This window comes from Symsagittifera roscoffensis, chromosome 4 (genome assembly GCF_963678635.1).
Source record: "Symsagittifera roscoffensis chromosome 4, txSymRosc1.1, whole genome shotgun sequence".
NCBI classification, from domain to species: domain Eukaryota; kingdom Metazoa; phylum Xenacoelomorpha; order Acoela; family Convolutidae; genus Symsagittifera; species Symsagittifera roscoffensis.
In genome coordinates this window covers 34,438,071-34,465,649 of record NC_087065.1, presented here as the reverse complement: position 1 = coordinate 34,465,649, position 27,579 = coordinate 34,438,071, and the positions used below count along the sequence as shown (strand labels likewise).

The window sequence follows — 27,579 nt, the reverse complement described above, 5'->3', positions numbered from 1 at the left end:
CCCTATTTGAACAATAATTTAGCGCCGAAGGCAAATTTTGAAAAAAAAAACTTACCAAAAAGTTGTTTTTGGGGCACTTTTCGGAAAAAATTGACCAGAAAATTGCAATTTTTCGGCGCGTGCTCCACCTCAAAATTTTTTTGAATGTTGGTTCGCAATGCAAACAAAAACAAAAAGTTGATCTCACTCTGTACAACAACTGATGCGCATTATTGGCTACCCAACCAATTCAAACAATTATGAATGCAGATGCAGAAAAAACTATTTCTGATCTATTTTTTTCTTTTTGGTATAATGTCATCATGTTTTGAATAGCATAAACCATCTGAAATATATTGCTGTCCAAAGCTCAAAAAAAGTTTGAAAAATCACCTGCGGCTATTTTTTTTAAGTTATGGGAACTCTTCTGAAATTCGGAAGAATTTGACTTCTGTTATTCAAATTGGGCTAATTAACGTGCAATTTACTTTGACATCTAAAACCTTCAGTTTAGCTCATTTAATTATGTTACAAATTGAAGTGGAGCTAGCAATTCGCTCCTTTTAATAGCGCAACGTACGCAACATGGTTTTGAAGCTTTCGAAGTTTTCAAAATATGGAAAAACAATTTTGTCAATGATGTTTAAGTAAAGAGCTTTTTTTATCAACTTTGAAGGGCAGCCGTAAAATTCAGTTGATTGGACAGTTTGGTCTTGTTTTTTCTTAAATTACCAAAGAAAACAATCCAAAGTAGCGGCAAACTCTGATCACCCCAATATACCACTCGTACAGAATGTGCGCGCTGTGGAGCAAGCGGTAGCAACATTCCACAGCCCCATTTCAAACGAATAAAAAAACTAACGTGTTGTAGCTTTCCGTAAGTTTTGCGAACTCGCTATTTTATGGTTTTTTTTTTTAATTTTGAGTGGTCACGGTTCCAATCAAAGCATACCGTGCTACACCTGGGTTGACCAAAGTCGCTATCTTAGAACTTTTTTTTAACAAACTTTCAGCTTTTACAGAATTAGGCTCTAAAAATTTCAGCAATAGGGACTTTTTCTTATAAGAAAGTTGTATGATAGTGACTTTTCTTAGAAGAAAATGTAAGATAGGAACTTTTCTTACTCTTTCAGAAGTTTCTCAAAATGTTTTTGCATGATTCTTTTCAAATTTTTTTCTAACCAGTTTAAAAGTTCTTTGCTGACGCAGAGTACAATAGCAGAAACTCAGAGGCCCAACGACTTGTTTCGCTTCATTAGTTTACTGAAAAACCCCCCAAATTTGTATAGTTAGTTTTTTGCTGATAACTAAAAATTTTGTCGATATATACTTGAACACCACATACAACACCCCCGCAGCTATATGACATGGTTCGTCAAAGTTGAATTTTTATTGTTTCCAAAATAATTTCAAACCGCTAATTTAGTACAAATAGGATATTCATTGAAAAAAAAAATCGTTTCGGAAGGTTTTGTTTGAGATGTTTGCACTTTAACCACTATGTAGAAATTTTGCATAAATTTGAAGAAAAAAAACGTTTTTTTTTTTGAATTTTGGGAAAAAATTACTATTATAGAACTTTTCGTATAAGAAAATTGTAAGATGGCGGAAATTTTCTACAAATCTTACAAGAAGTTCTTTGATAGGGGTGATTTTGTAGGATGGTTAACCCGAGCATGCACAGTAATGGGCAATCCTTGCTTAAGTTAACAATTAACTCTTTTTTAAATGATTTCAAAATTCAGCTTCAAAGTAGTTATTTTCCAGAATTTACCCATCAGTTATAAGAACTAGGGACAACGTGGTCAAACTGCAAAACATAATTTACAATTAATCAACATAAAGTAACAAAGCACAAACTGGTTGACTTGGACCAATACAATGAATTTTGCTTAAGCCTCAAAGTTTAAGCTTTGTTTTCAACAAAAACCTCAACAATTGCCATCCTCGATCAACTTCTTCATGCACATCATGCAGTTTTTTCGGTAGAACTTTCCGTTTTTTGTTTTTGCTTCTGTTATAGCAAAGCTCGTACAGGTCGAAATTGGAGTTCGCCTTCATATTACTTCTAAAACTGAATTCAGCGAAGTATTTGCGTTTTTTCAATGAAAAATTTCGGGAAAAAATACTTGCCCACTCATTGTTTCAAAGTTCATTTATCCTACGGCAGCTGATGATTTTACCCATGAAATTTCAATCCCCGTGTGAAGACACTGGGAAAACATCGCTTGCTTAGCAATTCAAAATCCAATTATCGCTCCATCCGTATCTGTCCATCCACCATTTGTCCAAACATCGCTCCATTAGTTAATATATTAATAAGCAATTTTTATACTAATAGATTCTTATTTTAAAATTATTTGATATAAATATCGCACGTAGATTTAAAAAACCTTGCATCTGAGCAACTGGGTTCTATTCGGAGTAAGTGTACTTGGGTCACTTTGTATTTACCAGATGTGGTGTACACTTTTGTCTCGCCCTTCCGATCTTCGGTTGCAGTCGTACTGCCAGTGCTAGTCGCTAAAACAACATGAGTTCTTATATGCACTTTCAAAAATTTCTGGCTTGAGGTGCGGGTTAATGAGGTGCAGATTATTTTGGGGGAAAAGGGAAACGGACGCCTTTTTCCTAGTGGACTCGACCTGCTGATTACGCAAAGAGCTCCCCATTTGGTACTTTTTGGCGACATCAATTGTTGGCAGACCGACTCCAAAGTTTTCTAAAGGCTCCTTCGACGCCCAAAAAATCAAGATTTGTTGGTTAAAACTTCCAAAAAGTGCCTAAAACTTTTTTATTGCCAGCGGTGCAAAAGGTTCAGTCAAATAGGGTTTTTCTGTGGTTTTGGGAGAGCTAAAATATAGCCCAAAACACGGAAGTTAATTTAGGTCGATCTAGAGAAATAGGTCAAAATGTTCTATACCTTCTTGAAATCCCCTCTCGAGAAAATTTTAGATGCGCCTCTGGCCGAAATGATTACCATTGATTATATAACAGTATTAATGTTTAAAATGGTTGCTTAATAGATTGACGAGCAATCAGATTTAGTGTTTGTCGTGACAAAAACTTTATTATTGGTATTTGGTATTATACTCACGGACAGTTCTGCACATGGAGTAGAGGTTCCTGTCCACGAAGGGGGGCTCATCAGACATGTCGCCACAGTCGTCATGTCCATCACACACCTACACCCCCAAGTGAAAGTTGAACAACAAAACACTCGTGACGTTTGTAGTGTCCTTGTTCAGATTAACTTATGGTATGAGAACAAATTGATTTTTATAATTCACAACATATCACAACAACTACGAGGTTTAGAATAAAGAACAATATATGAAAATATCCTTTATTTCCTCCGTATCTCAAAACAAAAAAGTAAAGTACCAAAATACTCAGTAGATAAAAAACAACTTTGTTAGTGGTATTTGGTATTATGCTAACGGGCAGTTCTGCACATGGAGTAGAAGTCATGGAGTAGAGGTCCTGTGACCCATATCATGATTCCCGCCCCCACCCTTTTTTAACTCAAAAACACTTATTTTGCCGGAAACACCAAACAACACAGAGCTAAAAAGTGTATTAGTTTGTCGGATCAGCTTTTTGTTCATCTCTGACGTTTTGAGGCAATACACCAAGTTTTTTGTACACCTAACTTTTTTGTAGGAAACAGTTCCTATCTTTACAACTATTTTATTAGATTGATTGAAAGATAGGCGTCAAGTCCTAGAACTTTTTTTTATACTCTAGCTTGTTTAAACTTGATTTTAAACACGCCGAATGTTTTTTGATGACTCTACGATGTCTTTGCAAATATCCATTCAAATTTAAGAGCGGTGGTGAAGTGGTTACATCTCCGCCTCTCAATCGAAAGGTCGGATTTTCGAGGCCCACCATGATCCGTGCTCGTTGCTTGAGGGTGAAGCAATATTACCCAGCCCAGAAAAATAACCAAAAAAATTGCATGTAGTTCTTAAGCAGGGGCACAACAGCGGTTCGCCGTGATGAGCTGTACAGCTCGTGTGTTGGTCCTTTCCCCCGTGGATAAATGGTCTTAAAGAGTTCCATTTTTTTCTGGGAAAAAGCTCCGATTGCACAACTTTTCTTAACATTATTTTGGATCTTTTTGACTTTTCCCCTTTTGCAAACAAAATAGAGGTGCGGGGATTCGTTACTAGGCACCATGGAGGGAAAGTTAAAGAGGTCCCATTTTTAATCCCTCTAAAATGGATTTGAAGCATTTGCATTTTTTGTAGTTTACTGACTTCTTAAACAATAAACTATAAAAAGCAATGTTCAAAAAGTTGCCAGAAGATCGTGCATAAAGGGAAATTTTCTACTTATCTTATAAGAAATTTTAAGATAAGCTAGTTTTTTTGTAGGAGAGTCAACGGCACTCAAAATACTCGGAGCAGTTCAGCATACCTTGGTGATGTTGAGACAGTGTCTGGGGTTGTTCTCGCACTGGAACATGGAGGGGTCTTCACAGTAGCAGTTCATCTCGTCATTCCAGGGGGAGCCATCCTCCGGCAGGAAGGGTACGACGACCCCTGTCATCCCAGACAACTCCTCCGCCGTCACCTCACAGTCGATCTCACCATCGCACACCTGATAACATTTTACTTTAGCAGTTTTTTATACATAGGGAACAACGGTTCTCTAGTTCTATCTACTTCACAGAGCAAGGTCATCATGGCAGAGTCCAATTCTGAGCCCTATCCAATTTAAAACAATATAGCCTGTAATACCAGTGGCGGAGCATGTGGTTCGAACCCCCGGCCACCCACAGGTCGATCCCCTTTGAGTACAATTTTACTTTCATTTTCGACCGACCGAAGACAAAAAATTATTAAAGGCAATTAAGAAGGAAGATTTTTCACATCGTTATATAAAGGTAATGTTTTTCAGCCAATCAGATTTGAACATAGTATATACAGGGGTTCTTGTAAACTATTCCCTCCCCCCATTGCAATAGGGGGGAATAGTTTCAAGGAACAAAATTCGTATATGCTTAGCCGGGTTGACGTCCATAGAAGAAAAATGCTTATCATACAGTTTGATTCATGAAGTCTATGGAAAAAATGCTTATCATACAATTATCATGTATGAAAATTATAAAATAGTCATTTCGTCATAGAAAAAATGAAATTTTCAAAAATCACCAAAAAACGTGTCTGGGTAACTTTAAATAGATTTAAATAAGTATATCTATTGTAAACACGATTATTATCTTTTGTTTCATTTGCTAAGATAAAAATAAATTTGTAAAAAAAACAGGCCTTTTTTCTCAAACATAATTTTCAAGCTTAAAATTATCTAGCCATATTCAAAAAACTTTTCTTTTTTGGGATAAAATTCCATGTGAAAATGTTAAAATGATCTTTTATGGCTAAAACCACCAAATGCAGTTTATCTGCGTGGTAACTGCCAGTTACACTCTGGGTTTTCTCATGACAAAAAATCCTTGGTTAGTGTTTCGGTTGAAACACGAAATTTCGAAACAAAATTTTTTGAATTTTCATTTATGGAAAAATGCTTATCATACAATTTCATAGTATGGAAAAAATGCTTATCATACAATTTCATAAATGAAAAAAAAAATGCTTATTTTGCTATTTTCATACATACACTTTTACTCTATGAAATTGTATGAAAGAGTATGATAAGCATTTTTTTCATATATGAAAATTGTATGACAAACATTTTTTGTCAACCCGGGTAACTGTTCAATTCTTTCTTTACAGGGGGGTGGGGGGGGAGATTCGTTACAAGGTACCATAGGGGGGGGGGGGGGGGGATAGTTAACAGGATCCCATGCAGGCCTTATGACTTCAAATTGCCATTGCCATTCAATTTTATGGGGAAGATTGTTCGCATGACCCGTGCTTTCAATAAACGCCTAAGAACGGCATTTTCGAGGGTTTTAATTTTCATACGATTTTGAAGTTTTTTTGTTTCTTAGTTCAGCCTCTGTTGAGCAGCGTAACACCTACGTACACTACTGTTATAAATTAAAGTTTATCACAACAATTAGTTAGTCATTGCGTCTATCATCATAGACGTTTGTGAACGAGTTCAAGATTGTTGCATGGCTCTGGAGGTATAATCAATAATACATGAAGTTTTTAAATATAATTACATTTTCTATTATCAAAATAAATTCATACTAAGAAAGCGAATAAATCATTCGCTAATTCCACTACAAATATTGCTCTATTTAGTCAACTGCACGTAATTTTGCCGATCCAATTTTCAACTAGACTACATTATATATTGTAGTGAGATCATATACTATGCACTAGACCAAATTCAACACTGTATAGTATCTTGTCTAAACACTCGTATAACATATAATGCGATCAGATAGAAGCACGACTTGCGTTAGAATGAAAGCCCCTTCCGGTTGCGTTCAGTTCTTTGCCCTGGTCAGATATTCTGTTCAAATTAAAAAATAACAAGGATAGCCGGTTGCTGTGTAGATAGCACACAATGTTCTGACCATAGGCTTAAAAAGGATCTAATTAACAATAGGGAGAGATTGTTAAGTAGATCCCTTAAAACACTCGGAAAACGAAAAGAAAAAATTTCAACTTTTTGCAGTATTTTGAATTTTTGATTCCAAAAAGGTGCTAAAAATCTCAAAAAACTAATTTTACTTGAGTTAAATTAAGTTTTTTAGGCTCAAACTAAGCTATTAGAAGCTATTAACAAAGTGGATCTACTTATCAATTACCCCCCCCCCCCCTTTTACGAAAGGGGGGGATTGTTAAGTAGATTAATATAACGCATTTTCGACCAATCAGATTGCAGCAAAATTTAGAAGTTTACAGCTTTTATTAATAGGGGTGGCAATTGTTAAGTAGACCCAAAAAAGCTTTTTTATGTAAACTAAAAGTAAACCTGCTCGCTCGATTTATTTGCTCGAATTTAGACTAAAAATTTTAAATGTTAAACCTGTTTTTCTTGATACTGGGAAACATTTTTGAAAATTTTTTAAGGTACCCGCACCGAAGTTTCTCCGATTATTATCTATTATCTGGCGATTTTGTGGTCGAACCAAAAATTATTCTTTTAATAATCAATTATCTGGTGATTTTGTGGTTGCAGAGTAAAATAATCGATTATATGGAGAAAACAATCCATTAAAAAGCTTTATTTTTATGACGATTATGTTGGAATTATAATAGATTATAATAGATTATAATATAAACAAAATTGATATAAAAATTCGATCGAAAACAAAAAAATGTGCGACCTCAACTTTTTCAAATTCTTAGTTGCCTGAGCATGGAAATATACGGTTTTTTAACAGCAAAACAAGCTTTTAAGCAAACTTCGAACTGAATTTCAAGTTTTGTTACGTGTCTTGTTCTTACATCATTCTCAATCCCATCAGAACTCGAAATAATAAATTTGATTTGAATGGGCGTGATAAGCGGCAGGTATGAAAGATGACTTAACTCAACAAAAAAGACTTCGTAAATTTGTTCAATTTGCATCGTATTGTAATGGGGGAGTCAAATCATGGTTAAACTCGATGTTCGAGGGATATACAGAGGATTCGCTACAAACAGATGACAATCACGAACAATCCCGTTACAGTTATATTTTCGATTACTTTGACATGGGACATCTGCAGGATCAGAGTCCTGAAGTTTTGCTAGCTGAACTGAGTAAGAAATGTCCCGGTGGTTTCCCAAAAGAATGGAAGCAGGTCCCTTTTTATTGTGCGTTTCTCCTCCAGAACTCGCTGGTTGTGTGGGTAAAAATATTAGTAATTTTAGTATTTTAAAATGACTTGTAATTTTTTCGTGTGATGTTGTTCTGTGTTGACCCAAGATAATTGAATATGTTTTTAGAGCTTGATCAATCTGGGATACTGATAATGATTAATGATAATGGTTACAATAATGATTTATATGATTTCATTGCATATTTTTGAGCTCAAATCTGGTTTATCTTGAATTTTTACATATGTTTTTGCACAAAATCTGATTTACAATGATGATATTTTGTATTTTTGTTGCATATTTTTGTGCCGAAAACCTTGTTCATTTTGATGATTTTCATGAGTTGTGTCGTTTGGTTTGAATTCAACTTTTGCTTTGAGTTTTCATATAGCACGCTTCTAAGAAGATAAAAATTAGTTTTTCTGACAATACAATTAAATTTTTTGACAACATAATCGATTTTATTGCAATTTTATGGCGATAGCAATAGTTTTTGTTGCGCTTTTATGGCAGTTTTATGGCGGAAACAATAGATTTTTTGCAATTTTATGGCAAAAACAATAGATTTTATTGCAATTTTATGACAAAAACAATCGATTTTATTGCGATTTCATGGCGATTTCAGGGCAAAAAAATAGATTTTATTGAGATTATGTTGAGATAAATTACATTTTAGTGGAATTACAAGGCAATATATTCTTGATGAAAATAATCTATTTTCTTTCTATTATAATAGAAAATGTTGCTTAAATTGGTTACACATAATCGATTATAATGGCAATATTTTCGGCAACATTTTCTCAATATAATCTATTTTTATCCGAGAAACTTCAGTGCGGGTAGTTCGAATCACAACTGAAAGGGCTTTAATATGATACTTCATTAGACGCATTCCAATGATTATTTTTGGTACCTGATTTTGCGTGAAAAAAAATGAAAAAACTAAAACACATCCGAATACAAATTTCCTACCAATTATTCGAAAGGTCAGAACAATAAAGTACAAAAAGTAGAATTAAGTTGCACCGCTTTTATGCTAGAAACTTTTCAGTTCGTTTCCCGAAATCGTAAAAAATCTCGGTGCGATTTTGCGCTACCCAAAAAAAGACGCGAATTCGTGCGACTAAAAAGACTTGACGCGACTTTGCGCGACCCAAAAAAAAGATAAGTCGCGATTTTGAGCGACCAAACAATTTCATCGCAACTTTGAATAACCACTTTGCACAACAGAAAAAACTTCAATGTGACATTGTGCGACCCAGAAAAAAACAAGTCGCTAAATTTTCATGTCCACGTGAAAATTTTTAACATCACAAATCGGAGAAGGAGATAACTAGCATCGCAAATAACTAACGTGAGAAGGAGATGGTCAGGAATGGGAGCCAGGGTCGAGTTTTTGACTATATGTTTCAAATAGCTCAAACAAAAATCCCAATTTTGACCAGCATGCCCAAAATGTCTTTCGACTAAATTCGACTAATCTAGCTATTTTTTGTCAAGAACATCATTTGGAGTCATAATTGTTATTTATTTTCTTGATGGGTGCTAATTTCGATTCGTTGATCAATTCTCATCTATATTCAAAAGTATATTCAAAAGCATTTTTTGTAAACCCGGGATTAACTTGTTAAACGTTCAGAACCCATTTTTGTATAGCAGGATCCAAAAATTGATATTTCTCCAGTTTTTTCGAGATCCTGCATGAAAAAAATGGACCCTGAACGCTTAAAAAATGAACAAAATGTACCGGGCTGACAAAAAATGCTTGTCATACAATTTCATTAGAATGAAAAACGCTGGCCATACAAACTCACAGAGACAAGATATATAAAAATGGCTTGACTAGTTTTCTTCTTTTTTAAAGAAAAATTTGATAAACCTTTTCCATAATTTGGAATTCTATGACAAGCTGTTTTTCTATAATTTATTATATATTTTTTCAGTGTCATGTTTTTGGTGTCATAACTCAGCAACCCAGGCAATTCTCATAGAAGAAAACCCATAGAGTAATTGGCAAGCCTAAACTTCTAATTTTCATTTATAGAAATGTTACTCGATCGCTTTACTCGCTCGAAAACAGACGCAAAAGCAAAAAATTCAAACAGGTTTTTTTCGACACGAGGAAAACTTTTTGAAAGTTTTTAAAAAAATTTTGCATAATGACTAGAAGAACCTTATTATGATATATCACTCGACCTGGTACCTGATTTTGCGTGGAAAACAAAGTTCCTGCCCATTTTCAATGGTTTAAACAAAAAGCATTTTGTATGCTACCCTCTGCTGGCAAGCTCGCAACACGTTGGCGCGACTGCGGCGGTCACTATTATTGGCTGAATTGTCTCTGGCTGAATTGTCTGCATACTTTTGGCTGAATTGTCTTTGGCCCAATTGTCTGGACGCGTATCAGATATGAAAAACTTTGAACTAAGTAGGCCCGGCAAAAGGATAAACTTAGTTTTAATGGCTTTTGTTTCAAAAACAATAGCAATCATTACTCAAAAAAATATATATTTTTTGCTCGGGCAAAATTATTTAGCTCGGAAGAAACAATTGTGCTTCCCATTTATCTACCAATGTAAATCTAATATTCTTGACGAAAAAAATCAGAACCATGAACCGAAATGGGAAAAAAATTGCACGAGAAAAATTCCGCCAAGAACTGCAGAATGCCATTGATAGAGACACAATACAACTTTTCAAAATTTTTATGAAAAAATTATCTCCAAAAAATCTTTAACAAAATTTCTGCCGCAGAAAATGCAGAAACTGTCGTATCTTTAGTTTAAAAAAATCAGTTCAAACAGCTTTCTAATTCAAAAAAACTGGCGGCTATGAAATTATGAAACTGGCGGCTATGAAAATCGAACTGACTGCTGCTCAGCAGTTTGATTGCTATTTTCTTTTACTCAGGCAAATTTAAATTAGTTCAGTTAGTTCGGAAATTCATGCAATATCAAAAGTCTGCTGCCCGGCAAAAACTGACCAGAAAAATGTTCTGTGTTTTTGCTCCTCACACTGGTTCCTCAAAGTTTGAAAAATTTGCGAAAAGTAGTTTGAACAACAGCTATCAATTACCTACACAAGCATTTTCATACCCAAAACGTCAATCTATCATGCTCAAGTATTTTCAATACACAAAACTGGAATTAAACAGCGAAACAATTTTGACCGCTTAAACGACCTCCGAATTGTGAATGCTTGCAAAAATTGGAATTCAACATAAAATCTCAAGAGACAATTTTTCAACGAACAATTGAACAATTTCTCAATTGGAAGAGGATGAGACGAAACAAGTCCAAAAAATTGAGTGGAAACAGTTCAACTTAAAAATACGCGGACTGAAATTTTTTATGAGCTGGGAGTCATCAATCTGAAAACATATTGGACCAGCAAAGGCCTAATTTGTTGAAAACTGTTAAAAAAGCTTTTTTGTTAAAATATGATGATCATACCTTGATTTCTGTTTTGGCCCTGTTTTATCTTCCTTTTTCATTATAATTTGTTGAATTGAAAAAATTCTTCGATTAAATTTTATCCTGTACGTTGTTTTGTATGACAAACACAAAATTCCGACATTTGTTAGGTTTCATATTTATTTTTTTGATTTCATAAGGTTATTGTTTCTACTACTGTTAAGGGAGAACTTTTCTTCGGGTGCGTGTAATTCTTCTGAAAGAGATTTTGAAAAGTTTTTTCTGGCTATTTTGCCTACGTTTACCTTTAACTATTTTGCAAAAAAAAGTTAAAGAAAATTTCGTTTGCTAAACAATTTTTTGCAGTCGAGACGGTCTTCGGAACATGTTGAGCAATTTGCTTTTCTATTAAATTGATTCATCTGAGATTTAGGAAGCAATATAAGTTAAGTGGCATCCCATCTGCCTTGTTTAAATGAAGTTCCCATCATCAGAGGAGATATTAAAATAACGTACCCATGGTTCTGGAATGCAGAGATTGGTGCTTGGACAGACGAAGTGAGTGTTTGGGTCGCACTCGTGTTCGCAGTTGATCTCATCCAGACAGTAGTTCTCTCCCCTCTTCCTGCAGTCACACTCTCCATCACAGATGTCGTCCGAGGTGTAGCACGCGCTGAACATGTCCGAATCATCACACCTGTGCTCACACTCTATCTCTACAAAAAAAATACACACGCATGATAAAATACGTGAAAAAAATAACTAAAAAAACATATTGTTCCGATCATTCAGAATTCACTTTTTGTTTAGTGAAAAGCTCAATAACGTTGTAATTGCCGAAAAAGTATTCAGAAGGTATTGAAAACAAAAGTTATTGCGGAAAAAGTATTCTGATGTCTCATCCCTTACCACATGCCTCCTCGTCCTCCCCATACTCGCAGTCCTGGTTGCCGTCACACACGTACAGATTGGACACACAGATGGTGTGGTTGTGCTGTCCTCTCGTCTGCTGACAGGGGATCTCGAATGCAGCGTCACATCCACAGTCCGGGTTGTCGTCGTCATTGCGACATCTGATCTCGCCCATGCCATGACACGTGCTACACGGAAAAAAGTCATTATTTTCTCTCGTACAATTGATATTAAGAAGGATCCTTTTAAACAATCAAATGGTTCCTTTTAGCAAAAATATGCTCAATTTTACTGAACAATTTTTAGTCAACGAAAAAAGTTATAACCAATAAATGCTTATTTGATTAACATCGTTTGCCCCCAATCTTATGCAATTCGACCCTTGCAACTTGAAGTAGACTACTTATGCACCAATTACCTATGGGATAGGTTCAGACAAAGCTTCACGTTCGATTTAAAGGTCCAAGTTCATAAAATCGTGTTTTTTTTTCATTTTCGTGAAAGGCAACTTTGAAACCCATTTTAAGAAGTTTAAGTTTAATTTACCATTTGCTGCACTTGTCGGAGTAGAAAGTGAATCCTCTGCCGACTAGTTTGAGGTCACTGTTTCCGGGTGCCTTATACGCACAGGGACACCCTTCAGGCAACACACATGTCTCCGAGTAGGGGTCCCAGATGTAGCCAGCTTTGCAGAAACATCCCTCGTAACACCTATGCACTCAGAAAAAGTGATACAAAATGGAGGAAAAAGTGATAAAAATCCGACCAATAAATATATTTTTCTGCTGGATATTTTTTCAATTAAATCTTTTGTGCCTGAGAGAAAATGTTCAATTGTAAATAACGCGCGATATCCAATGAAGTTTTATGTGCGGTCAGTAAGGATTCAATGCTTCACTAAAAGAATGCATCACTGAAAGAAGTTACTAAAAGAATGCTTCACTGAAAGAACTGACCCTAAACCATGCATGACCTAAGCATGACCTTGAGTGAACCTGACTGACCTGTTGTCGGCGCAGTCTTCGGCCGACTGAGCGGCGTAGTTCTGGCAAGTGAGGGGACATGCGGGTCCACACTCCCTGTACTGTCTGCAGGTGTGTTCCAGAGGGTAGGAGATGTTGTCATACTGCACCCAGATGTCTTCATCCGCACAAGTCCCACACGAGTATGCTGTTAATCAAATGAACAGTTATGTAATCATGTTATGTAACAGTAGGTGAAAAGCATGCATGATTGAACAACGAACTACTCGCATGTATTTAGAGAGTAAATAGCGCAGCGCAGGGGCCGATCTAGGATTGTCTCAAGGGAGAAGGCATATCTCAAAAAATTCAAAATTTTGTCAACCTGGTTGCCGATTCCCCCCTTCCCCTATATCTGCTACTGGCGTAACGGATGATCAGTTTAATACTAACTGTTTACGCAAAGAACAAACTATCAACCAAAATAAGATTCCCAAACACTTAGTTAAATCATGAATACAACGTGAGGCAACAATTCATATCAGACGACTTTTAGTGTTCGCAACAGGCGACAATTCGTAACAGTAGATTAAGTTCCGAATGTAAGCGCAGCGGAGCAAATGGTCGCTACTTGCCAATCTATTTCTTACGACTTGTCACCTGATGCGACTCGTCGCCCAGCCGACTCACAGACGAATAAAAATCGAGTACGAGTAAAAAACTTAGACATTGTATGTAATAACCAACGAACTGAGGTAAGACCTTTTTTTTCACTCGTAATTAAGGCAATAATTAGGAAACATGCTAACAACCTTTATTAACAATCCAAGCTACCGACTTCGTATACATGTGGGTACTACCCCGTATGTCCAATTTTGCGCCTTTGTCGTCTTTGACATTTAGAACTATTCATAAATCCAATGTCACTTAGTTTGGTATTTTGTTGTTCATTGCAAAACTAAGCGTGAACAACTACTCACGACAGAAGTCCTCGTCCCTCCAGGATGCACATATGTTGTGTTCGTTGCAGCACTGTCTGGCGTAGCGTGCGATGGCCGTACACATGCACTCGCAGTCCCCTCCCTGGTCGCAGAACACGGAGTCGGCCACACACTCGTCGTAGTAGGAGTCGGGGTTGATCTTCTCGTGGCACTGGCCGAAGATGTCGTCGTCATGTAGTTTCCCACACTGCTTCTCAGCCCAAGAAGATCGAACGCTGTCGTGCTGCAGAAATTAAAACAATTTTGTTAAAATGCAGCTAACTTACTGAAATTACTGACTTCAATCATGATAAAATTGTTGTTGATACCACATCTAGAAGTCCTAAACAGTTTGTATTCAACGTTTTAACCTTTTTTCAAACGTTTTGTCTAATATTCATAAATTATAACATCAAAACTTAGATCTTTAAATTTTGAAACGCCGAATATTATATCATACTCTTAAAGGAAAATCAAAACGGTGAAATTTTTACCTCATTCAGCTGCAGGTTTGTCCTCTTGACACAGTTGCCATCTGTCTTCCAGCTGTCGGCAAAGTTCTCGGGGTTGGTCTCGATCACATTGACGGAGCTGCGGAAGTCATCCCCCGAGTCCCCATTGTAGTTCCCACACAGACCAGCCACCTGGCCACTGAGGGTGGGGTGCAGTCTCACATACACGGACATGACTGAAAGAGAAAGCGACATTTAATTGACAAATGTAATGTTTTTTTCTCCTAAATATCACTGGTTATCAATTATTACAAAAAAATTACAATAGTCAACTTAATATGCTATAAATGTTAAAGTTTGAGTCAAAAGCGTTTCTTCCATGTGAAACTACAACTCTGCAGTTAAACCTTTATCTTAAAACAATTTTTAACTTTGAAAAAAGCAGAGTTTGTACATCCATTAGAAGTTTAAACCAATGTAATTGTGCTATTACCTCCATCCCAGGCGACACTGAAGTTACTCCCATCTGGCCTGTCCACCTTGACCACAGTGAACGCCCCTGGCTCGTCTATCCGGATACCCATCCGGGGCTCGTACAGTCCCCCCAAGTTATCCTTCCCAACCCTTCGTGCATTCACTTCGACGTCGTTGCCTCTCAACAGAGTAATCACTGTAGTATTCAGATAGATCTTGACCTCTTTGGTGCAGGCGATGTTGTTCGAGCCACATGGTACATTCTTGGCCTGAATGAAGCAGCAAGTTTTTAAATGTATTTTCTAGCCTTATTTTGGCAACATTGTTTTGGAAAAGAACGTCAAAACCTGATGTACATTTTTGGGTTCAGTGTAACCCTAACATCAAAAATGAAGGTTTTACGAAATGAATACAAAAGGCCGATATTTTAGTTAAGCTTTCACGCTGATGATTTTTTCGATCATTGATGCCAACCTGATACGTAAGCAGAAGAGATAAACAAAGCATTACACATTTAGCAAAACAATGAGCCAGAACTGACCTCGACTTTGAATCGGTTGTCGACTGTGTCTTCAACTAGGATGTAGCTGCAGTCCCCGTGGAACTGGTAGGCCTCCCCGTCGAATGTCCGGTAGTGGGCACTGCCAGTCGCAGAACAGGTAGAGTGACATGGGAACTCAGTGCAACTCCAGTATCGACCTGAGAAGCAATCAGATCATCGAATTTTTTTCAGCCATTCGATGAATTTTTTAAATGTTTTTTTTTAAGAGCAATCGGCTTTGTACATTCCGCGTGGATCTGTTTATACGGAACTGTTAAATCAAATCGTGTTTATGTTTTCCTCTTGAGTTTTTTTTCATTAGTTTTGAAGTCTTTGGATGTCTAAGACTTGAAACGTTTATAGGTTCACAAATCAAGAATAAAGTGAGTGCATTAAATATTTGTTAATTTCTGTCATAAGGGACCCGCAGAGACAAAAATTGATGTGAATCGATTATATACAGAAAAATCAAAAGATTAACGTGAGTATAAAATCGATTTATGTACAACCATTTTGATATAGTCAGTATGTGATCTTTATACAATAAAACCTGGAGATAATCTGTAGATAATTTGTAGATAATCTGCAGAAAATCTGTATATAGTCTGTATAAATCTGTATCAAATTGATTATATTGCCTAAAAACTATAGGGATCCTAAAAAGTTCAACAAAAAATTTGCAATCAGGAAAAATTTTCCTCAATAAAAATTTCAATCAAAAGTCTACATTATACTTTTAATTCAATATACTCATTCTATCTGATTGGCGGGAAGGTTGAGAAAATCTGTATATAATCTGTATATAATATGTATATAGTCTGTATATAATCTGTATACAATCTATATATAGTCTGTTTATAATCAGTATATATTCCGTAGATAATTTGCAGATAATGTGTATATAATCTGTTTATAGTATGCATAAAATTTGATACAGAAAAAAAACAGTTTTAGAGTGTTTTGGCAATGATTATGTAATGAAGGTATAGAGAAGACTTTTGCCTTACAAAATGCATTATAATTGATTTTTAAAACTACGTCGAATTTTTACTATACAAGATAACAACAGATCTAAAATCTGTATATTTTCTATAGATAAAAGATTTATATCCAGTTTTTTCACTGCGGGGAGGTTGTTTGTCTTACCCGTGCATGTGCAGGTGTTGCAGTCCTGGGCAATCTGCTCTCCTGCGTCGTACCATCTGCCCCCATGTTGGCACGGACACTTGTTGGGGGAGATGCAGTGGTTGTCTGTCTCGTCCTTTAGCACCTTCCCAGCGGGACATGTGCACAGTCCAGCGATTGATCCTGAACGAACAAAACAGCCTTTTTTTATAAGTTGTATAAGTGAAGTTGAGAAAGACTCTTAATAGTTAAAATTATGAAAAAATATAGCCAGTTGCTTCGCAAGTAGTATAGCTCATATCGAACCGACCAAGGTGAATAAGGAAAAAATCAGAAGCATGAAGTATTTTTAAATAAAAAACTGCAATTGTTATTTTTTTCTAGAAAGGGTGATTGCGTTAGGCGAAAAAACAAAGAAAGAGTAGTAATTGTAGAAGAAAACAACTGATAAACGAAACAAATGCAGGCCAGCATTTCTAGACACAGAGACAACTCTTATATTTTTTTAGTTTCTCAATCACAACCAATAAGGCTTTATTATGAAACCACACTTGACTTCCTACGAGCTTTCTTGGACTCAGTCAAATTTTGCTGGTAAAGTGGACTCTAGGCCATGGTTCTTTCCAGTCACTTTCAGTGACCTGGTTGAAACAAATGAAAATACTTCTACTGAAATCAAAACGACACTTTGCTCCTGTTGCTCATTCAGTGACATCGTTTCTTTAAAAAGCTCAAGTTTCATCATTGTATTGGAAAAATCCTACAAAACTACCGTCCAATGTTCACCTTGACCAGTTCATCAGTAAACAAGCAGAGTGTTGGTAAATTATTCGAGCGGATGATACCAACAGTGGACTGCAGCAATTGTTTTTCCCCTGCTGAAAATTTTACCTGAAATTTTGATGCGCCCGCTATTTTCATAAGCCAATGTTTTCTGTATGCAAATAATTCCAAGCTTGTGCGATATTTAAACATCTTCCTCCAAAAGGCAACTACAGCAATGACAACAGAACATAAGGAAACCAAGTTTAATCTTCTTTGCTACTTCAAAAAGAGGGAGTTAACTTTTAGAAAAAACTGCTATAGATTTGAAAGATTAATATTTGAAAAAATTTTTGAACCTTTTTTTTAGGTTGACTAAATTAATTTTTTGAGCTCTCCCTAAGCACATTAGACCCTGTTTGGCCAAGTTTTCTGCAACGCAGGCAAAATTTTGAAAAAACAGGCCAAAAAAGGCGCCCTCAAACTAGTAAAAATTGGCGTCGAAGGGTCCGTCAGCCAGAAATGGATATCTTAAATTAGTACAAAGGGGAGACCATTTTTCGAATCCCTGAGGGGGGCGTCTTACACACCTCGAAATAGTTTTAGAGGAAGTCTAAAATTGGGTTCTAAAATTTGTCAAAATAAAGTGCATCTTGATAATTCTGGTGAATTTCTAAGCAACTTTTGTTCTCCTCATTTTTTGCCTTAACCCAATTTGAGAAAAATGCGTTTTAGGTTTCCAACGTAGTTCGTTTTGATTATTGTGAAGCAACTGTTACCGGTTGAGCGTTTTAGAGCCGTTTTTAGAGCAACTGTTTTAGAACCGTTACAACCCGAATATAATGACAGTTTAGTTTGTACAGATGGAAAAAAACCGTTTTTAAAATGTGAAACTGTTGGCAATTTCAGGTTATCATCAATTTGACATTGAAACCTCGCAGCTTATCTCACTGACCGTAGGGGCACTCCTCGGGTACTTCAGCGAAGTGAGTCTCGCAAGTGGGGATGCAGGGGGGCACATCCTCCTTGAACACTAGTCCATTGGGACAGCTCTTGTCACACATATCTTCCACCTCACACTTCCAAGTACCAGACGAACAGGTGCTAAAATGCACAGACGCAGTTTGAAAATAAAAGTAGAACTCGAAATTTTTTTCTGTAATCTCAAATAAAATTACTTCTTTATGTCTTCCTAAATTGGAGCTCATAGGAAAAACGAACCATATATTTATTTTTTCGAGACTTGTGATAATAAAAAAGTCTGCAGGAAAAACTGCCATTAAAACACGTATTTCTTAAAAAACGGAAAGAAAAGTTTTTTTGGTTTTTCAAAAACACCCAAACAAGAAGAGGGAAATTTGATAAAGAAATTGTTTTTGTTTTGAAATTTAAATTTTTTACTCACCAGTTGAGACATCCCTCGGTGTGTGACTCGCCCTCCGAATATGAGCCAGAATGAGCAGGGAAATCGCAGGGACAACTATCTGCCTGGATACATGTCTCAGTCTGCTCATCATACAGCATGCCTTGTCCACACCCACAGCCAGACATGCACTTGGAGGCACAGGTCTGTCTCTCTAGTGAGGCGATGGAGACATCCTGACAGGAGAGTCCACATGCAGGAGCACATTCTGTGTACTGAGAGCCAACGGGACACGAGGGGTCTAAGAAGTACAGGAGTTATTAGTGCACTCTTAAGGCTCAACAGCAGTTAAAATGAAAACTAACTCGCTCAAACTACAGCAAGTGGATATTTGTATTTATTCAAGTAATAAAAAATCCTGAGAATTAGATGTAAAATAAGTTATACGAACTTTTAAATTGAGGAAATAGATGAGGACGTCAACTCAAATATGGGCCTTTGTTGACACAGATCGAAGTTAAATTTACGCAAAGTTTGTGTATTTAAAAAATTATGGCCTTACAACAAGCGGTAATTTCCGCAGTCTCGACCTCCGCAGTCCACCCATCCAGCAACGCGAGGCCACTCTCGTTCAAATAGCGATGACATGCATCTGCATAGGCGGCCATGGCACTGCATGATGTGATGACATTAGTGGGGTTGGCGGCACAGATGTCGTACATGCACTGCTTTTTGTAGGGCTCAGGCGAGATGATCTTTCGACACTCGGCGAATGAGTCGCCCGTTTCGAGGAACTCACAGTATGCTTCGGCTTTGACTCGTCTGCAATGATTGAATCATCACTTACAAATATCGGAGTTTAAACTCTCGCAAATCGTGTGAATCATTTACTTTTAAAGAAAAATCATTCCTAATAGTCATGTGTTATAATAAAAGTAGCCCGATTTTCTATTGACCATTATTTTTGTTCCGATCATTTAGAAAATGGGGAGGAACTTAGTATTCAAATTCAGGTGTGTTTTAGATTTTTTCTTTTTGTTTCCACGCAAAATCAAGTACCACAAATAATCATTGGACTGGGTTGAGTGATATATCACATGAAAGCCCTTTCAGTTGTAGTTCGAACCATAATTAAAAGTTTCCAAAAAAAGTTTCCCTGTTTTAAAAAAAAACAGTTTGAAATTTTTGGTTTTTCGTCTTATTTCGAGCGAATTAAGCGAGCAAGCAGGCTTACATCAGCTTAATTATGCCTAATTAAAGGCCTAAAAACTTTAAGCAAGTTAAAAAAAATTTTGGAGTTTTTAGCTCCATTTCAATAAGCAAAAACTTCAGAAAAATTCAAAAGGTTTCTGCAAAAAGTTTGAATTAAAAAAATGTTGAAACTTTAATTTTTTTTTGATTTTTTTGTTTTCTAGCCCTTTTTCTTAAACAAAATGGTCCAAATAGCCTATTTTACTACGATTTTCGAGTATGCCAAAATTATACTTTTACGTCACATCCCTTTATCACACCACGAAGAAAAAACTACACTAACTTGAAAAAAAAGCTTTTTAAAAACTATGGTCGGAACATTCTGTACTACTTGCACAGTAACCGGCTATCCTTGTTCTGATTATGAGAATGTTCTAGATTGACTTGCTTACCGGGTTGACGCGTATGTGGAACACATGTCGGCGTGTATGGCATTCATTTGGGTGCACGAGGCAGCAGCTGCAGTTGAGATCCAGGAGTGGGCGAAAGTGAGGATGTCCCCCTCCACCACATTGTTCCTCGTCCTCATGTCATTCGAGGGGTTATAGTCATAATAGCCGCAGAGACCATGTACCTGTGAAAATTAATTACAAGGAAAATAAATACTCAGGGGTAAATAAATAAAAACCAATTTAACTTAGTTTGTATGCGAGAAGTGAACAGGTTAAATTTCGCGAATTGAAACCTAGTATTGTAAACGGTGGAATGCAATACTTTCTGGAATTTTAATTTTACAAACCAATGAAACAGTAAGTTTGTTTTGATTTCCATATTTGGTGTTTTTATCTTAAGCATTTTTTTGTAAATTTCGTCATTGACCCAAAAGTTGGCAAACTATTTTGCGGCGAATTTGATCATAGAACGAGGCAGCATATGGATTCTTACGTCTTGACTGTACACATTGGGGGCTAGTTTGAGAGCTATGCGAGAGTCGTGTCTGTTGTAGTGCAGAGCGAATCCTGGTTTGAACACTCCCACGTAGTTGGTTGTCATCTCAGCCACTGTCACTCCGTCAGTCCTAAAGAGTCGAGAGTTGTGAGCCGAAAGAAAAATTCAATGAAAAAATTACTGAAAAATTTTCGCGACTTCGTTGAAAAAAAAAGCAATAATCTCGAAAATGATTTTTTTTTTGGAGCACAAGCTAAAACTATTCTTGCAAAGTAGTTTTTGATGTTGATATGCTTACGTCTTCGAGGTTCCGGTGAGCAGGACGTCATCAATAGTGACTGTGTCAGGGGTGAGGATGATGCTCTGCTGTCCCCTCTGTTCGCCCTTGATCTTGATGGAGATCTGTTTGGCACAGCCCTGGTGGCCACTCACACAATCTATACTCTTCATTCTCACTATGAAGTCTTTGTTCGCCTGCACGGGAGAGTCCATCGTCTAAAAAATAAAGAACCAAAAGATCTTTTTTGAGACACTTCGCTATGTTTTCATTCATCAGAGTTAGTTGAAGGCAGAGTTTTTTCAATTTCTAGTTATTAAGTGATTTGTATATCAGTCAGGTTTTGCCATTATATAAACTCAAAAATTGGAACCTCTGTTATATTTCCTTACCTCAGCGAGGATATACTCGCAGTTCTCTGGGAACAAGTAGTGGACTCCATCGAATGTCCTGAAATGGCCATGTCCAGTCACGTGACACTCCCCATCACACTTGTAGTCTGTGCAGTTCCACTGACCTCCGTCACAAGTGCTAAAAGGATTGAAACAATCACAAAAATATTCCTTAACTTATCTTAAGTTGACTATGCTGCGCTTAAAAAGAATTCTGTAAAAGTAATGCATCGCCTAAAAACTATCTCCGAGGTGGTTCTATACAGGAAAGGTTTGTGCTTATGAAAATGAAACAATCCATTCCAGTTTCTTTTCTAGTTAACCAGGCAGAGGTTAATTATTTTAGGTTAACTAAGCTACGGCTATCTTACAAGAGCACACCATGTAAACTGCAGCGCAGGTGCGAATTGAACCCGCAATCATATAATAGCGGACACTATGTACCGATGTGACAGATCGCCTTAAACCGTTACATATCAAACGAAAAGTTTTCAGCTGTTTATCATTTCTTTTTCCCAAAAAAGTATATCGTGGTCAAATGAAAAAGAAAGTCACCAGTCATTGCAGTCATCAACATTAATCTTCTGTCCATAGTCGTATTCGACGTCATTGTGGACACAGGGACAGGTCTGTCTCTCCACACACTCCATGTTCTCGCCCATGAAGAAGCCCTCCTTGCAGAAGCAGCCGGGAGTGCACTCTTCGTAGCATGAGTCATCGAGGGGTCTGCCGGCGAAGTTGCACGTGTGGCAACAGGAGGGACCACACTCCAAATACTCCATGTTTGGGTTGGGACACGTTTTGGCTACAACGAGACAGTTGGACATCCCCGAAAGTAAACACTATAAGTCCAAAGTGACGCATGTTCAATTCCATAGAGTAAGAGCTTCGAAAAGAAGTTTAAAAAGCACAGCACTTTTAAAGCATTGCTTCGGAAGGCTGTCATAATTATGGTCAAAATCAACATTGGGCCAGAAAAGGGCGACACTTTCTGTTTCTGACTGTCTGAAGTGGCTACTCACGACAGAAATCCTCTGACCTCCACTCGACCAGGGGTCCGTCTGGTCTGGCATTGCACTGCTCGGCGAACATCATGAATGAGTCACAGACTGCCACACACTCGTCCAACTTAGTCTGCAGGGCCTTGCAGTAGTCATACACACAGTCCAACTTGTACATCTCCACTCCATACTACTCACAGTCGAACACACAAATGGTAGAGACCAGGAGCGAGGTGGTGGTGTAGACCACCCTTCAGTTCTCGTTACCAAGTTTTTCCAAAGACACCCCCTTTGGTAATCTTTTTCAACGGCCATTTAGGTACTATTTTAAGGCATCTTTTTTAATCCAAATTTTCTGTGCCTGCCGCACTGGATAAGACCGAGCAGTTAATCACTGTTCAAAAAATTGTGCAGTTGTGCAACCGGAAAGCTAACTAAAGATGTCACCTTTTTCATATCCAAGTAGAATAGTGCAGTGTTTGTGATAAATATAGGATGGATACTCACGTCGTCCTTGTACGGCTCGAATGTTCCGTGCTGCATGGCCGAACAAGTCTGCACTGCGCCTCCTCTCTGTTCATCAGACACCCCCATACACGGGTGCACAGACTCTTCCGCGTCCTTGCAAGTGCCGGGCTGAAATTCAGTAAAAGTTCAGTGAATTAATACCTTAAGCCTACTACGAGCTCAGCTCTTGCTCCCTCATAAAAAGTATGAACAGAATTATCACACATAAAACAAACTGGACTTGTCCAATTAAATAGGCATTTTAAAGAAGAAAGCCAATACTTTGCCTAAAAGTTTTTAAAATATGTTCCTAAAATATTCTTGATTTTTTTTGAGAACTTCGAAGAATTAGATGGCTAATTTTCTCACTTTTAACGGGAATGTTTTGTATTTATACCAAGAAAAGAACAAACTAAAGCGCTTAACTAATAAACATGATTAGAACCAGTTGAAAATGACAGATGAAACTGACTAACCACAGTCTCGTAGTCTGTGATCTTCCATGAGTTGGCGAATGCGGCTGCATGTGCGACATACTCGTCCTCGTTGTTCTTGAAGTCGTTCTCTCGGTTGTCGTCGAACGAGCCACACATGCCTCTCACACTCTGGTCGTTGAAATAAGCCTCAGTCTCCAATGTCACCACCACTGTTCCGTCCTGATGAACAATATCACTGAGTTTACAAGATCAAACCAAATGAGGCTTCTCGACGATCTTCTCAACGGCTTCATAAGAGCAATTAACGGCTTCTCGATTTTTTTTCTCTGTTTTGGATTCCACTGCTCAAGTTTCTAGAGCTTGATTGACCACTCTTTTGCCCAGTAATGTCAATGAAAACCAACACAAGAACCTGCTAAGTCCATAAGTCACTCGAAATAGTGAAATTTTCAGTTTTTTGTGTTTTTCAGAGCGTTTCGGAGTTTCTAGAATCAAATATTGACATGAAGATTACCACTATACCTATCTGTAAGCTACTGGGTGGCAAATTTTTTTAATACTTCGACTTATAACTTATTCAACTGCCATGGTTGAACTGTTAATTGTATCTAAATATTAATCATATTAGTGAAAAAACTGCAGATACTGACCGGTCCCAGTTTGACTCTGGCATCTCCCAGTTTGATGTATACATTGTCACCTGCCACGGAAAGCGAGTGTCGGCTGGGGTCAGCGCCAATTCCGGGGAGAGAGGCAGAGGCAGTGTTAGTCAAGTCCAGACTCAACAGCTGCGCCGGAAGCTATCAACACAGATAGGTCATTATTTTGAAAAAGCGTTAATATGTGAACTTATTATGTTTTTTTTTCTCATTCGGGAGAAGGCATATACCTAAAGTGAAAACTTTTAGAAACAAATAAAAACTTTGAATCATGATTAATTGTAGACAAAACTCCCAAAATTTGTAAGAATAATCGGTCATTCTCGAATAATTCCCCTCCAAAAACTTTTGCTCCCACCATGCTATCATCAAAGCTGTTTTAGCTGTTAGCTGTGCACAAACCAGTGATGTTGCGGGCGTCTTGATCTCTGCGTGGGTGTAGTTGGTCTCTATTCTGTACTGGTAGAAGGTGCCCCCTTGCAAAGTGATGTACACTTTCTGAAACAAAATTCATATAGGAACTAAACTATATTGATCATGTCGGTCTCCAATGAAACAGTTGTCGTTGAAAATTAAAACAAAATACCTTACAACTCCCAATAGTTTTTAGTTTTAAAATACTCATATCCATTGCTCTTTTACGTTCCATGGTTGTATTTGCCATCCTTTTTCAAAAAATTTAAAAGTGGCTCAGACGTTTCGGAAAAAAATATTTTGCGGTTTAAAATATTCGATTGAATTCAGTTCCAGATAGCATTTATTAGAGGAAGGCGCAGTGGGGGCGTAGCGATAAGAATGTGTGCCTGTTAGCAGGGGCGGATCTAGGATTTTTTCGAGGTTGGGGGGCGGATTTTCAAAAATTTTTCGAAAATTTTGACGACCTTTTTTTTTTAGGTCGACCAAATTGATTTTCCGAGCTCTTCTAAAACACTAAAAGGTCCCTGTTTTGGCCCGCAGACTAATTTTTGAAAAAACAGGTCAAAAAAGCAGTTTTTAGGCACTTTTTGAAAATTTTTGACAAAAAAAATCGGGTTTTTTTGGCGCGGCTCCCCCTCAAAGTTAGTATTTATTGGCGCCTAAGGCGCCTTTAGAAAAATTTCAGGGTCGGTCGGCAAAAAATTGATTTCTTAAAAGGTACCCCCCTTCCCCATCTAAATCCGCCCCTGCCTGTTAGCATGCGTAATTTTTTTTATAATTAAGTGTTTATTCAGTCGAACGTTTTTTATTTTATGTTTTAATTTCCTTCTAAGTTTTGGGGGGTCGGAATCGAAAATTTTTTATGCCCAATTAAACATTCAACAAAATGCACACTATTTGAATAAACAAATCTTGCAAAAGCAATTGAGTAAACTGCACGCTTCTACATGGACATGCTAATCGACGCACATGCTAATAGAGCGGTGCCCGGGCGTAGCAACGTTAAGTTAACATTATTTGCAGATGATACAACGGTAGTTGATGCTCAAAAATTTGCATCCAGAACGGAATTCCAGACAGAATTGAATAAAATATGTAATTGGTGCAATAATAACAAACTGCTCATAAATCAAAAGAAGTGCAAAATAATGAAGTTTGGACGGGATAACTTAAATGAAAAATTTTCTTTTGGTATTAAAGTACTCGCCGAGGTTTCTGATTTTAGGTATTTAGGAATTCAAATGGACAACAGAATCAAATTTGAAAATCATATTAATAATGTTTGTGGTAAATTAGCTAAACTTAACGGTTTACTATTCAAGGGTAGAAACTATTTCTCGAAAAATGTGCTGGTTAAATTTTATAACTGCTATGCAAAACCACTCATTTCCTACGGTTTAATTGCATTTTATGCAACATCAAAAAGACTATTAGAAAAAATATTTGTGATGCAAAAACGTATTTTTAAAACTATTTGTTTCAAGAGAAAATTTGAGCATGCCTCATATATCCTACATTCGTTTGAGATTGACACCGTTTTTGACTTATATTTCAGACAAATATTCAAAGAAAATTTTAATCAACTTCGTGGTAAAACTCCCCTTGAAACATTTAACTTGGAATCTCTAAATAATCGTCGGGTTACTCGGGCCTCTGTGGCAAAAACTTTACCAAGCATAAAAACAAGAACACAAATAATGCAGCGTTCATGGAAAAATGTGTCAAACGAGCTGATACCAGATAACCTAAACCAATTAACTGAGCATCAACTAAATGGGTATTTCAAAAAATTGTTTTCATTGTTTCTTAAACATAATGGAGATCTTCTAGATTTAGTTTTTTTGAATCATCAAGTCGGATCTTATCTCGCAACTTCTGTCATAGGTTTTTTCAGGGTCATGCTTCGATAAGCTGCATAGCTTTTTGCATGATCCTTGGTGGGTTTGATTTGTACATGCGGTTTATTGTTTACCTGTCTGTATAATATTACTCTCCTAAATAAACTATTCTAGCATACCCTGTTGCAGTTCTGTTCGTCGCACTGTGAGTTGTCTATCTCGATAGCCAGACCGGGAGTGGTGAGGAGGGAGTAGGTGCACTGGCCCTCGAACGTGTAGAAGAGGCCGTCGAAGGTGCGGTAGTGGGAGGTGCTGTAGGCCACACAGGAGGCAAAGCGACGCTCACTCTCCGGCTCCACAAACAACTCACCTGAAATTCGTTCGTCGCTTTTCTTAAAAATCAAACTATGCTTTTAAAAGGATTAGAGGGTGAGCTACTATGTGAATTAAATATACACGGCATTTTTTACGCATTCAGATTGGTTTTACAACTGTTTGCTTTCCTTGAATTTTTTAAATTCAAAAATAGGTGAGTAAGCTGATAACCCTCAAAACGTGTAATAATTATTTACTGTTCACTTAACAAATACAGTGTAGTTTTTTTTCTTCGAAGAATAAGCATTGGTGTGCTCAACTCACGCGACCAGTCCTGAAGAAGAGTGTTGAACTCATCAGTCGAGATAGCCGCGGAGGAATTTCCTGCAACACAAAACAACATCATACACTTTTTGCCTTTTTTGACAAATAAAAAAAAACACAATATATGTGTGCTTACCAAAGCAATCATCCAGCGCCCAAACACTGAAAACATAGAAAAAAATACAACAAATTAACCAAAAATAGACGCTATTTGATTATCATTCTAATTACCTGTCTGCTATGCTTACGGCAACAAGTGCCGCAAACCAAAAGTATTTCATATCAGCTCGGAGCTCTGCACTCTGCAACTCAGCTTTATGACAATACTTCAAAAATCAGTTTTCTCTGATATGTTTCAAAATCAAGTTTGAGAAGTTATCTAAACTATCCGGTATATGGAAAATGATTTCTCAAGTTTCCGTTGAGCTCTTTTATACTCGCATCCTACTGTATTCGCAGTTACTTTTTGAGGCTTGACATTTTGAAAGTTTCCTGATCAACCCCCATGACTCAATCTGATACCACTTGTCATGCTAATCAGTCGGAAAGCTCAAACTGAGCTTGGAGAAAAAATGAGCTCAAT

General features: G+C 37.1%; 3 protein-coding genes across 5 annotated transcripts in view; 1 reads left to right on the top strand and 2 right to left on the bottom strand.

Moving 5' to 3' along the window:
• The window catches only part of LOC134845226 (centrosomal protein of 152 kDa-like), a 152,511-nt gene that overhangs the window by 72,481 nt on the left and 52,451 nt on the right, over window positions 1–27,579 (top strand). The gene's annotated exons all lie outside the window — the stretch shown is intronic.
• The window catches only part of LOC134845227 (retinoblastoma-like protein 2), a 179,391-nt gene that overhangs the window by 122,329 nt on the left and 29,483 nt on the right, over window positions 1–27,579 (bottom strand). The gene's annotated exons all lie outside the window — the stretch shown is intronic.
• On the bottom strand, window positions 1,707–27,385 carry LOC134843777 (SCO-spondin-like). Its single transcript, XM_063860048.1, has 29 exons — window positions 27,228–27,385; window positions 27,133–27,158; window positions 26,997–27,056; window positions 26,537–26,727; window positions 24,505–24,600; window positions 24,094–24,243; window positions 23,483–23,662; window positions 23,007–23,135; window positions 22,521–22,689; window positions 22,054–22,303; window positions 21,499–21,637; window positions 21,128–21,324; window positions 20,827–20,959; window positions 20,334–20,515; window positions 19,253–19,512; window positions 18,733–18,991; window positions 18,283–18,431; window positions 16,587–16,748; window positions 15,441–15,598; window positions 14,919–15,168; window positions 14,468–14,661; window positions 13,974–14,217; window positions 13,036–13,201; window positions 12,578–12,742; window positions 12,029–12,219; window positions 11,636–11,835; window positions 4,402–4,584; window positions 3,077–3,164; window positions 1,707–2,502 (listed from the first exon to the last, which is right to left on the bottom strand). Exons 1-29 carry the CDS (start codon window positions 27,275–27,277, stop codon window positions 2,336–2,338), a joined length of 4,788 nt encoding a protein of 1,595 aa, XP_063716118.1. The 5' UTR covers window positions 27,278–27,385; the 3' UTR covers window positions 1,707–2,335.